The sequence below is a fragment of the Dipodomys merriami genome, unplaced genomic scaffold, assembly GCF_024711535.1.
Source record: "Dipodomys merriami isolate MVZ:Mamm:240054 unplaced genomic scaffold, mDipMer1.0.p SCAF_9, whole genome shotgun sequence".
Classification (NCBI taxonomy): domain Eukaryota; kingdom Metazoa; phylum Chordata; class Mammalia; order Rodentia; family Heteromyidae; genus Dipodomys; species Dipodomys merriami.
The window spans coordinates 52602344-52616430 of record NW_027206512.1 but is presented as its reverse complement, the minus strand read 5'-3'; the positions used below and the strand labels follow the sequence as shown (position 1 = coordinate 52616430).

General features: G+C 42.8%; 1 protein-coding gene across 1 annotated transcript in view; it reads right to left on the bottom strand.

Moving 5' to 3' along the window:
- Dhx15 (DEAH-box helicase 15) overlaps positions 1–5550 on the bottom strand; it is a 45489-nt gene extending 39939 nt beyond the window's left edge. The window contains exon 1 of the mRNA XM_070012699.1: positions 5293–5550. Within this exon, the coding sequence (XP_069868800.1) occupies positions 5293–5363 (71 nt within the window). The 5' untranslated portion in view covers positions 5364–5550. The remainder of the gene's footprint in view (positions 1–5292) is intronic.
- Between the last annotated feature and the right edge of the window lie 8537 nt (positions 5551–14087).

Sequence of the window (14087 nt, the reverse complement as noted above, 5' to 3'; positions counted from 1 at the left end):
AGAAAAGCCTTATTTTATAAAGTTCACTGAATTAAATGACATAAAAGCTAGAACTGAATAAAGACAGCCATCCTACCCAAAACATATATACAAATATATAATCTCAAAGGTAAAGGCTAAAAGATAATTTAATAAACATAAAACAATGAAGTCTCACAATTCAAAACTTGAAATTCCTAGACTATTTTTGAATGTTATCGACCATCTGCTTTCTTTATTCTCTCATTGTGACTCTAAGTCTAATGTATTCACAAATAAGCATAAGCACTTTTATTGCCCAAAAATGTGAGTGGGGAGTAATGTATAAACGGCAAGCAATAATATGCCTAGCAAAGTAAGAAATACTATGGTTACAAATGGCTTAAACTAGAGATAATACTTAAAATATCTAATCTAGGTTCACACCTGCAATCCTAGCTATGATCTTCCTGAAAGTGGAGATAATCAGGTTCAAGGCTAGCCTGGGAGGTGGGACAAGTTAGAAAAACCCTGTTTTAACCAATAAACTACATGTAAGTGACATGCACTTGTCATCTCAGCTATACGGAAAGGCACGCACAAGTATTTTTGCCCTAGCTGACCTGGCAAAAACTAAAAACAACCAAATCAAAAAGAGTGGAAGGGCATGGCCTAAGTGGTAGAGCCACCACTCAACAGCTGGTATTAGAAGGATTTGTTTCTAATCATTGATTCATCATGGAATGGACCAAAATGTTTAACGGACTTCTCAAATATTTCCAGCACAGTACCAGGTACTTAAAAAGAGACGGACCTGTCCTTTCCAGTTATAAAATGTGGACAGTGAGTTATGATAAGAAAACTAGACCAATGCTCTGCTTTGGTAAAAATCTATGCTTAACAATAGTTTTCAAGGATCCACTTCATTCACAGCTTTACCCTCCTCTCCCCGCCAAAAACACAAAAATACAAAGAAGGCATAAGCCTTACCAAGTGAAAAACTTTAATAAAAAGTTATCAGGTTAAATAAAGCAATTGAAAGGATATAAAAACTAATTCAACCAACTGAAACTTTCCTACAGTTCATACTGTTTTTCAGTAAGAATTAAAAATCTGTTTAGTAGGGACCCAAGCCCTCTGCTTCACAAATACAAAAATTTGTGCATATTTTCTTTTTTGAACAGGCACCTCTAGTACAAAAGCCAAACTTAAAATTTTACTAAGTTGTAATGCTTTTTTAAAAACATCAAAACTGTGCTTTCACCTAAGTCATACTATCATAACACTGGCAGTTACCAAGTGCATGGCTCTATTTCTCAGTTCAATTCCAGTTCAGCATGTAAGCTGATCACAGTATTTGTTCCTCACCTGTAAACTGTGGCAATTAAAGTTTTGTGCGATTGAAATGTGCATAAAATATGGCCTGGCATACTGGAAATGCCTAAGAAATATTGGTGATCATTTTTTAAATTAGATAGAAAAACTCCCTAAAAATGGAATAGACACTGAAATACTAGTGAGGATGCAAATTCATCATCACAATCAATACTTTAATGAAACATAACCTCCCGCCCTCCCCCCCCCCACAGAGGTAATCGTACTTTCAGGAATATCTAAGCACATTTGTTGAATGTCAATGTGTATATTTTAAAATGTTCACCATAATTTTCATCTACAAACCACTTAAAAAAGTATCAACAAGCAGGACACTAGTTGAGTTACTATGCATCTTTTACAACCGGAAACTATGCAACCAATGAAAAGGATAACTTATCTACAGCTAATAACACTTGAGAGAAAAGTCAAAGCACACATTGACATATATTATAAGATCTCATTGCCTATAATTAAATATTAATATCAGGGCCCAAAAACTGTTCATAGAATGTTCTCCAAAGATGCAGAGCAATGTTTCAGAGAATCTACTGCCTTCTTCTAAATACCTTCGGGTATGGACATTTCTATGTTCCACTAGAGCAAGTTACTTAACCTCACCTACCACAAGGGATTATAGTGAAAACGTGTTCAAGTGACAAAGCATGTAGAATAGTGTCAGGTATGCAGCACATCCCCTATTTGTATTATATTAATGTGTCTACTTTTCAATTAACAGGAAAAGCTCTTATAATGAAGTAATACAGCCAGATCACCATTAGAATAAAAATGTTTCTAAGTTTAAAAAGTTTCTTCCATATTTCACATTTCCTGTCATTTGGTAATTTCATATTGAAGACTGTGGGTTTATGAAAAAAAGGAAAAAGATGTCTGAATACATAGCAGACACCTATAACTTTTCCACCTCATGCCAACATCTAAGTATGCCAGGAATAATCCCTTCTCAGTAAGGAGTGTGAAATTACCTGCTGAATTAAGTCCCTACTAATTACTCCCCTAGTTAGTACTGGAGAAGACACCAGATTTTTGACAGTCAAATTCGTAAGACCAATAAACCTAAAATGCTCTCAAACCAATACAGCCATCAGTAGGGAGGGAAGAATGCATTAGTAATAATAATAATAATAATAATAATAATAATAATAATAATAATAATAACAAAAAAGATCTGGCTCAAATGGAAGAGTACAAAATCAAACCCCAACGCTTACAATGAAAATTTAAAAAAAATACAAAGGATCATTTGCTAGTCAACAAATGACTTTAAAAGCAACTCTTTAAGCACTAAGAAATATTGCCAAGCCCATTGTTAAAAAAAATCAGTTCTTGGAAAAAAAAAAGAGGGAAAGGCTACCCCTGGTTCAAAAAGAATTGTACTCATTACCTTATATACAAAACCCCTCAGTACATCACCTTTACAAAAAAAAATTTTTTAAGAAAAAAATCAGTTCTATGAGAAAAGTCAAAGGATATAAACTAATGTAAAAATCACTTCTCCAGGCAAGGGATAGGTGGCTCATGCCTGTAATCTGGCTATTCAGGAGGTTGTGAAGATCATAGTTTGAACTCAGCCAGTAAGTCCTTTTGAGAATCTTATCTCCAACCAAGCAGCAAAAAGCCCTAAGTGGACCTGTGGCTCACATAACACAGTGCAAGTCTTGAGCAAAAAGAAGCCCAGGGACAGTTCTGAGGCCCTGAGTTCAAGCCCCAGGACTGGCAAAAAAAAAAAAAAAAAAAAAAAAAAAAAGTAAAAGCTCAGGGACAGCACCCAAGCCCTGAGTTCAAGACACAGAAGAGGCACACACATACAAAAAATTGCTCTTCAGATTTTCTCTAGAATTTAAGCACATTCTACAGATTAACTCTCCATTAATGACAGGCAAATACCAAGTTAACACCCACAGTCATCACTATGATGGTACTATACCATCACCCAAAACTGTTATTTTTATCAAGGGTTTGTGCTTTCCAAAAGAATGTCAAAAGCCACAAATACATTATGACGAACCCATTAATGTCAAGGAATGCATTTTAAATAGTGCACAAATGTAGAAATACAATCAATTCTATCCCAATATACCTTTTTTTCCAATCTGACCTCATACATCAGTTGTATAGCTAGCCAAAAAACAAGCACTTTTTGGTTCAGAAGAATGAAGAACCAAGTCTTCCTTCTCTTTACAAACTCATGATTAATATGTCATTAAAACTACAGCATCACACAGTACTTTTATCATGAAAATGAGAAGGAATCTTCTAGACCCTACTAAGAACTATGTGCTTGCCCAAAACCTCTTAGCTCTGCTCTCCATGTCTCATTCTGTGAGTGGAGCAGAGGAGACTCTCTTGAAGGTTGAAGCTCCAAGGTAAGGATCTGTAAAGAGCTCACAAGCACTACTATCTTATGCCTTTTGTTTTAAACAGCCTTAGAGGCTTGTTTTATGGTGTTACTTCATTACACAATGTCTAGTATTGTAAGCTTTAAAAACACACAAAATTAAAATGTGAAGGGCATCAAAAAGTACATCCAAACCTGGTATTTATTTCATATCCTAGATTCCTAAGAATCAACCTCCTCAAAATGGTAGTGAACAAAACTTCACAGAAGTTACCAAGATGTCCATACTAATCGGTGTCCCAAACACACACTTCTCACGGTGGTGAAGCTTCTGGTTTTAAATACCTAAGAAATCACTGTATGTAAAACGTACACTGGATAAGACTACTCTGACACACTGCTTAAGTAAAATACTGAATGCCTCTGCATGCTTAGGGAAAGGCTAGAGAAAAGTAAACGAACACCACGAGCCTGCACAGGAACTTGGAAACCTCAGCAGGGCCTACTATACTTTGCCACAAACAATAACCACACTTTTTGTTTTTAAGCATCTTAAAAATGCTAAAAGGCCAAGGATATTTCAGATAACCAAGACTATGTGTGTGTTTTCCAAGAGGAACACAAATACATGTACTTCATGGACCCACGAAGGCCGAGGAACGCATTCTTTAAATGGTGCACCAAGTACCGTCACTATCTTTTGGATTTCAAAAGTAACTTAGGAAGGGAAGGAGGAGAAATCGTGGGAAAGGAAAAAAGAAAAAAGGGGGAGGTGCTGCCTGCCCACTCCTACCCCAGGGATGCCCAAGCCACCAGTTTTGGACCCGAGCAGGAAATAAAAAAGGAGATGGCGGGAGAGGAGGCAGAGAGCGGAAGTTTTGTCTTCCCATCTCCTCATCAAGTCCTTGAATGGGCCCAGGCTCGCTCTCTCCCGCCAAACGTAAAACTCGACGGCTCCCCAACCAGAATCCGTCCATCTACCCACCATCATCCACCCACGAGGTACACCCCACGTTTTCCTTCCTCCCAGCAGGCCCGCCACAGTCCCTCCACCCACCACGAACTCCCCCGGCCGCCGGCCTCGCGGGTCCCCCCCCCCCGCCCCCGACACCCCATGAGGGCCTGCCCCAGGACCCGCGCGCTCGCCCCTTCCCCAGCGCCCAGACGCCACCCCCCCCCACCCCGGCCGCCGGGCCCCACCCGGGCCTTCGGCCCGGCAAGATCGGGTGTCCTTGGCCGAGGGCTCTCCGCCGCCCTCCCCCGCCCCCTGCCCGGCTCCAGGCCTCACTCGGGAGCCGGGGCCACGAGGCCCGCGCTGCCCTCCCGCCCGACTGCAGCCACGGGGCCTCTGGGCGGGGGGCCGGGCGCGGAGGAGCGCGGGGAGGACGGGGAGCCGCCGCCCTCGTGGCCGCCACAGGCCTCTCCGCCCTCCACACAAGGCCGGGCGGCGGCCCCGCCACACGCATCCCGGCGCCCTTGCGGGCCGATCGGGCGCCGCTCCAACTCGAACCCCAAAACAAACAAAGGCCCGGCCGGCGGGACCCCGCCGGGACCCCCAGGCCGAGCCCGAGCCGCCGCCTCGCGCCCCGGGCCTGGCTTACCCATCGGTCCCCGCACGCTTCTTGCCGGAGGGGTAATCCTCCCCGAGATCCAACCGGTGCCGCTTGGACATCTTCGCCCTCGCCCCGCAGGAGGAATTAACACGAGATAAAGCGGACGGCTTTATCCGCCCAGTCGAGGGCAGCGACTTAACTCTTGGGGGGAAATCTCCACCCCTCCCGCTACAACAGCCCACACCGAGCGGCCCGAACCAGGAGCTAAAATGGCGGCGGCGACGAGGGCTGGGCCTGCGCGCGCGCGCTTCCGCAGCGTGCGTGCTGTGCGTGCGAACGTGGGGCGCGCGCACGCCGCCCAGAGGCGGGACCTCCAGTGCGGCCCTGCTACTCGATTGGCTGGACCTTTCGGCGCCGGATGTGTCTCCTCCCTCCACCCGGAGCTACGAGCGGGTCTGAGTTGCTGCTTGGGCGGGCGGGAGTCTCTGGCCTTCCCACGCTTTCTGCCTCACCTGGTGCCTCTCATTTTTAACCGAAAAGAAAAGAAAAAAAAAATCTAGTCGTGGCTAGGAAACCCTATCTACTTCGTATTGATGTGGCTTTAAAGGAGCCTAAGACTTGGAGACGTTTAGTAGCAGATGATAGAGCTGATTAATGGCAGTGCCAGAATTGGAACCCAGCACAACCTGGAACCTGTAGCCAGCGCACCTCACTATGGCCGTGAAAGAAAGGTTAACTTGCCCCGGTCCCAGTTTGCACGGATCCAGCACGGATAACATGTTCTCACGTTATCAATGATTGCGAGGATGGAGTAGAGAAAATTGGCCGCAAGGGCACCATTCACTTTGTTTTGCTTGTTTGGTGTCCTCTGTTATACACACATCGTTTCAGTGTTAGCCCGGCCTCTGACTTCATTCTTACAGTAAGCTCTACAAGGCGTTGTATAGATGTACATGCTAAGGCCCAGAGAGGTTAAAAAACTGCATACCCATTAAGACTGCATCTAACATCAAAGCAAATTGGTGGGAGCAGTGATCTTTATAGATCTTCCTGTCTGATTGCTGTTTTGCATTTATTCTAAAAACCGATCAAGGACAGGGCCCAAGCCCTGAGTTCAGGACAGGCACAAAAAAAAAAAAAAAAGGACAAAGGTCCCACTGTTGGGATATTCACACTCCAGGAGGAGTTCTAGAGAAACCATCCTTGATTTTTTTTTTTTTTTAGACATAACTATTGCTATAGTAGAGATCATCACCAGTCTTCCACATCTGGCTGGAGTATTTCCAGGAAATACTCTATTTCCTTTACTCTGACTCTTGGCTTCTAGCTAACCATCAGATCCAGTATTTGCTTGATAGTATGAATTCAGTCATCTGGAGGAAATAGCTTATGCCACTAACAAGCTCCCATTTTCAAGCCAAAGGTGTCTCCCAATCTAAATGAATGGAAAATAGTGATAACAGCAAATATATATATATATTTTATACTTTATATATATATTTTATACTTTATATATATGTATATATATAAAGGGCTTATCACAAACAAGTATTTAAACCTATCACTATGGAAACTTGGAGTCTGACTTGTTTGCAGGTGAGGGAAAAGGCTAAGACATGCACAAAGAGGCTAAGAATGGAGGCCAGAAAATGGTTCTGGGATTCAGGCCAGACTGTATGTGCACCTAACTGCTATGCTGAACTGCTGCTGATAAACAGATTCTCATTCCACATGATTCTCCTAGGCTGGAAGTTATTGATTACATCAATTTGAACCGACAAATTTCTCTATTGTTCAACTGGGAAACTAATTTACAGGACATTCCATAGACAAGTCAAGGTTTGAACACAATTCAGGATTTGAACCCAGGTCCACACCATTAATCTCTATAGTGTATGGTTGTTATCATCACTTTATTTGTTCACTCAACATTTTTTTGTTGTTGATACATCACCATGCTAAACAAGCATTATAACCACTGGATGCCATGCTAACACCTGTGCCTCTAGCTATTTATTTATTGTTATTGTAGAGTTGGTATTCAGAGGGGTTATAGTTACATGCATCAGATCCAGTTCTTTTGTCTTGTGTGAGTGTCCTGCTTTTTGTCTGTCTGTGCCAGTACTAGGGCTTGAACTCAGGACCTGGGTGCTGTTCCTTAGCTTTATTATTCAAGACTAGATCTCTACCACTTAAGCCACAGCTCCACTTTGAGCTTTTTGCTAGTTAATTAGAAATTAAAAGTCTCTTGGACTTTACTGTCTGAGTTGGCTTAAAACTGTAATCTTCAGGGGCTGGGAAGGTGGCTCAGTGGTAGAGCGCTTGCCTTGCATGCCTGAGGCCCTGGGTTTGATTCCTCAGCACCACATAAGCAAAAAGAAAAAAGCCGGAAGTGGCTCTGTGGCTCAAGTGGTAGAGCGCTAGCCTTGAGCTGAAGAGCTGAGGGATAGCACCCAGGCCCAGAATTCAGGCCCCATGACTGGACCAAAAAAAAAAAAAAAAACTGTTATCTTCAGATCTCAGCCTCCTGAGATGTTAGGATCACTGGAGTGAGCCACCAGCACTTAGCCTGACTTGTTTGATGAGACAGTCATCTCATCAACTTTCTTTTCCTTACCTGTCTCTTTGCCTCCCAAGTAGCTGGGCTTAAAGACAGGAGCCATCATGCTTGGCCCTCACCAAATGTATATTTTTTAACCCCAGAGTCAGATACCAAGTTAATTACTAAAGAAAAAAGAAAGGACAATGTAACTGTAATCCCTGCCTTCAAAATATTTATTGGAAAGTGAATGATATTAAACAGCTAAACACATGAGTAACTATACTGATAGAGCTTTACTAAAAAAAAAAAAGTCGTCTAGAGAGGACAGGAACTATGACAGCATATAACAAGTAGTCTTGTTCTAGATTGAAGGAAAGGAGATTTCTCTGAAAAAAAAAAAAAAAGACCTTTAGACAAAGATCCAAAGCAAGAATAGAGATTGGCCAAGCAGAAAGGGAGCAAGGCATTTCAAGGAGAGGTCTGAAAAGTAAATTGTGAATTGGTACAAGAGGTGAGGAAGGAACAGGAGGATTCCTCCAAATACAAAGAGAGGCCTCACCCCTGGCTCTGCCTTGCATGGGCCCAGGACTCCCGCTATGGATGTAGGACTTCATCCTTTTCAAAAGCGTAGGAAGACAACAAAAAGATCTAAGTGAGAAACAATATGTTCAATCATGAGGATTTTTCTCAAGAGTCCTCAGTCTACCCATCTCTGTCTTTGGATCGTCTTTAGCTACAAAATGCTTACAAATTTGTGTTTAATCACTTTATTCCCTCTATGGTTTAAGGGACAGAAATAATTACAAAGTCTAATGTGTGCTACTAGATTTCCACTTCTAGAATGAACCATCCCTCTGCTCCCCAAGAATACTCCCCACAGACACCCCGCAGCTGTCAGCTCTCTTCAGAAACTTCCCTGACCTAAAGAGAGCTGCACTGCCCAAGGGCAGCAGAATACATGGTATATATAAAGTCTGCCTCTCCCCACTCAGGACAGTCTAGTTTGTAGAGCCTGCCATTTCCCCGAGGATCAGCTAAGTCCTTTGTTAAGATAACATCTTTAGACCAAGGGGCAATTTGGTTCCTAACCATTTGTTTCCTCAGCCCTCACAAGTAAAAGGCAGAGTCCCAGTAAGACTGAAGAATCCCTCATACCAAAACCCATCTGCTAGTTGGGGAACCACAGGGCCATTACACTTTGCCCAACTGGCTACAAATATCAAGGTTCCTACACCACCTCTCCCCCATATTTGATCATTTGTTTTTTTTTGTTGTTTGTTTGTTTGTTTGTTTTTTGGTCGGCCATGGGGCTTGAACTCTGGGCCTGGGCGCTGTCCCTCAGCTCTTCAGCTCAAGGCGAGCGCTCTACCACTTGAGCTACAGCGCCACTTCCGGTTTTCTGGTGGTTTATTGGAGATAGGAGTCTCACGGTCTCTCCTGCCCGGGCTGGCTTTGAACCGCGATCCTCAGATCTCAGCCTCCTGAGTAGCTAGGATTACAGGCGTGAGCCACCAGCGCCCGGCTGATCATTTGTTAAAAGGACTCAAAGAACTCAGGAAAGCAGTCAACTTATTGTTGTGATTTTATTATTAAAAGCTGTACTACACATCTGAGCCTCTGAGTCCTTTCCCTTGGAAAGGATATGCTTGTCCTGAATACAGGTGTTCTCGCAAATCAGAACTCTCCAGACACCTATCTGGAATTATTTTGGCCGGAGTTTTGTTATATAGCTATGATTGCTGAAACCTCTAGCCACAAGATTGAACTCTATTTACAGCCCCAACCCCAACTAAAAAGCCAAGGTGCTTGGGCTGGGATATGGCTTGAAACTTAAATACTTTATGCCAGGCACTAGTGGCTCACATCTGTAATCCTAGCTACTCAGGAGACTGAGACCTGAGGATCATGAGTCAGAGCCAGACCAGGCAGAAAAGTCCAAGAGACTCTTACCTCCAATTAACCAGTAGAAAACAGGAAGTAGAGCTGTTGCTCAAAGCGGTAGAGCACTGGCCTTGAACAGAATAGCTCAAGGATAGCACCCAGGCCCTGAATTGAAGTCCCAGGGCTAACAAAACAAAAACTAATGTACTGTAACCCTGTCATCTCATAGTTGCTTTTGGGGGGGGGTTGATTAGTACCCCAACCCCATCCTGTGTGTCTGGGGGACAGGTTGAAAAACCCACCATAAATAACAAAGCTATCCCTATTACTTATAAAAAACCCCATGAGTTTGTAAGTTACCTCCTAGGTGCTGTGAATGAAGGCCAAACTCTTCATTACACAACAGCATTCCTGCCACCCCTTTGATTCAGAGTTTACTCTTCTTGGAAACTAACCTCAAAGATTTGATGTGAGGCATGGCCCAAGGAAGGAGCTACCATGATTCAATTTTGGAGTAGGTCAGCTGCTGCTGGCCAGCAGTGATGTGGGATGGAATGTAACATACCATAAGGAAGCCAGGAAATTGCTAAATCTCTTACATGCAGGAAAAAAGCAGATGACATCCAGCAAAAAGAGCATACATTGTTCTCAGGTATGGAGAGACAGTGACTACAAGAACATTGGAGTTGATACTATTGATAAGTAGTAGCATTTGTACTTTGGAGGAAAGATAATGAAAGGCTAAGTGTGATCAACCTGCCATTCACAGCTGGGTAAGAGAACAAAATGCTCTCCTGAGGAGCATCTAAAAAAGTCTTTTTTCTTTTGCAGTGGGAAGGCAGGAAACACTGAGGACCAATCTAAGGGTGTACACATAATAGTAGCAGAAGGCCAAGTGGGACCTTTTGAAGAAAACTAAGCAATCTTAAAACCATGGAAAATCTGGCTAACCACACTAGCTTTGTGTTTGGTTACATGACCTTCAAGCTCACTAATTTGAAGGACATGTAACTGAGCCATAAAGAATGAGTCACCAGCTAGTTTTTCTAGAGATAATACTTCTGTCAAGTGGGTTATGCTGATAACAACCAGCTAGTTTACTTCTCAGAGATGCAAAACTGTTGGCTGTTCATTTGCTCCTACACTGGTATCTGACGGATGCCCTCTGACACTAGGAGGCAAAAACAAAAACAACAAGAAAATAATAACCTCAGACCTTGCTAACACCATCACTTTCTGAGTATGTACCCCATAAAGGGCTGTGAGATTGCTTTCACAGCCACAAAACATTAACTATTTTTCCTCTAGCTATTTTCCCCATCCCCCGTAGTACCCTGCTTCTTACCAGATAATTATCCTCATACCCTGACCTCAGGGAAACAGATTTCAGAGTTGGATCTCCTATCTCATCATGCTTCATTACACATTACCTTTTGACGGACTAAACTCTCACCTGGGCTACTGAGGGAGACTGTTTCAAAACAAACAAAAACAAACAAAATGAGTACCAGTGGCTCCTGCTTGTCATGCTACACAGGAAGCTAAGATCTAAAGGATCACGGTTCAAAACTAGCCTGGACAGAAAGGACTGTGAGTCTCTATGTCCAAGAAAATCGGCAAAAAAGCTGGGCTGGAGATTTGGTTCAAGTGGCAGAGCACCAGCCACACAGGCAACTAGAGAGAGAGGCCCTGAGTTCAGACCCCAATAACACCACATATACAAAACAGAAACAAAATAAGCTGCTATGACATCTGTTTTGCCTGTCCATACCCTTCATGAGAAAGGACCTTACCTTTTCCTACTCTGTCACATAGCTGTTATAGTCAACTGTCTTTTTATAAACCAGTAACTCTAAATTACTATATTATTTTGTCTTATCACTAAAAAAATCTCAGGATATAAGCCTCAAGACCATTCTGTCTATATGTATGCTAATCTTTTTTTTTTCCTTTGGGCAATACTAAGGTTTGAACTCAGGGCCTTATACTTAACAGGCAGGTGCTCTATCATTGAGCCTCTACCTCTTTTTTGCACTGGTTATTTTGAGATATTTTTGCCTGAGTGTGTGGTTGGATCAAGATTGCCCTCTTCTAATCATTCCTTCATAGCTAGAATGACAGGCACATGCCACCACGCCTGGCTTCTTTCATTAAGATGGGTCTTACGAACTTTCCTTACCTAGTCTGGCCTAGAACCATGATCCTCCCAATCTCAGCTTTCCACAGGTTGAGAGATCACATCTAATGTCTAGCAATTGCTTGAAAATGCCCATGCAGACCTCAAGCCAAAATCCTCCTTATCTCAGCCTCCCAACTAGCTTAAGATCACTGTCATGAGCCATTGATGCTGGCTACTTGTGTTAACAGTTTATATATGTCATATGCTGTTATAATTGGCTCACAGGTAAACCATAACTGTTAAATCCACTCAGATGCTTTTTAGTTCACACTGGTTTAGTAACATGCCAAAGATCAGGACCTTAGTTGGGAAAGAGTGGAACTCTGACCTGAAATGGGGACATATGGGTTGATGTTTCTGAAAACCTTTTTACTTTCTAGATTATCCTCTATCTGCTGAGCTTGCTCAAAGGTCTCATTTCTCCTCCTTCTTTGCAAGATGATGTAATTAATGGTCTCTGGTCTGAAGAATAACATTCAGGGGCTGGGAAGGTGGCTCAGTGGTAGAGCGCTTGCCTTGCATGCATGAGGCCCTGGGTTCGATTCCTCAGCACCACATAAGCAGAAAAAGCCAGAAGTAGTGCTGTGGCTCAAGTGGTAGAGTGCTTGCCTTGAGCTGAAGAGCTGAGGGACAGAGCCCAGACCTAGAGTTCAAGCCCAGGACTGGCAAAAAAAAAAGAATAACCTTCACTGCCACCTTCAGGATACAGCCCATCCTATCGTCCCCTGCTAGGAAGTAGGCAAAGATTAAGGTCAAATCACTATATACAACAGTCTGGACACATCATAGATTGATAACACAGAAATGTTACTCTACCCTAAACATGAGGTAGGGAGCTAGGCAGCATATAACATTGTAGTGGAGTCAGGAGAGTTTGCATGGGACTGATTCTTGAGGTTAGAATTGTAGAAAAGGCAAGTGAAACATAAAGTTAGATAGACAATAGAGAATTGATCAGTTTGGGAATACTCTCCCAGCAGGATGCAGGATTTAAGTGGGAGTCTCTGGTGAGAATATAAACAATCCCAGGATGCCATGTAGAGGCATAGATAACTCAGTAGTCATCGGACATAACATGAAGCAGAACTACTATGATGGACAGAGGAAGAGGTGGTGAAACAGCTAATGAAAGGGAGCATGCCAGAGTAAAAATATATAAAACTACAAAATCCAATGGATGAATGTAGTTGACAGTGAAGTTCAGAGGATAACTTCTCATCAAGTTAATAAAGAGCCCCCTTGTGGCCAGATGCTGGTGGCTTATGCCTATAATCCTAGCTATTTAGGAGGCTGAGATGTGAGGATCATAGTTTGAAGCCAACCTGGGGGAAGAAAATCCATGAGACTCTTAGCTTCAATAAACTTCCAAAAAGCCAGAAGTGGAGCTGGGGCTCAAGGGGTTGATCACTAGCCTTGAGCCAAAAAGCTGACAGACAATGCCCAGGCCCTGAGTTCAAGCCCCAGGACTGGCACCAAAAAAGAGTCCTCTTGTGACATGGCTAGACATCAACATTATCCAGAAAAATCAGTGGTGGCTCTCTATATAATCCAAGAGTAAAGGTAGAAGATGTCATTTCAGAAATAATCTCATCAAGAGCAGTAGGGATGATAGGTACCATAATAGGTACAGGTCAAAGTGGAGGTAGCATGTCACCTCAAAGGCCATGTGGATGATGTAATCATACAGATTTGATCCACAGAGGTTAGGAAGAACCTAGATGTTCTGGAATAAGACATGTAAGGCAAAATGGATAGGCAGCCATCAAAGGAACACGTTAATATAAACAAATAAAATAAACAATGGATAGATGATCAAGATGTTGAGAGACATTGCCAAGTTGCCCTGAATTTAAAAATTCATAATCACCAGCTCAGTTTCTAGACTTGAACCAGGAGAGGCCATGCTTTCTGCAGAAAGAACTGAGCAACTCCACCCCAAGTGCACACAGTAATAATTTCCCAATGATTTCCTCAAGTGATTTATTGTCAGTTACTTATGTTGGAATACCTAAACATTTCAAGGACAATTGGATACAGAAGGTGACTTGATATTGATACAAAGAGATTCTGAGTGTCATTATGGGCTCAGAAGGAAGATCCAAGGCTAGACCTGGCTCAAATGGCAGAGTTCCAGCCAAACAAACAAGATGAGCAAGCATGAAGTCCTGAATTCAAACTCTGGTACCAGCTAAAGCATCAATTAATCAATAAAATGAAATACTCAACTGGAGAATGCTTTCC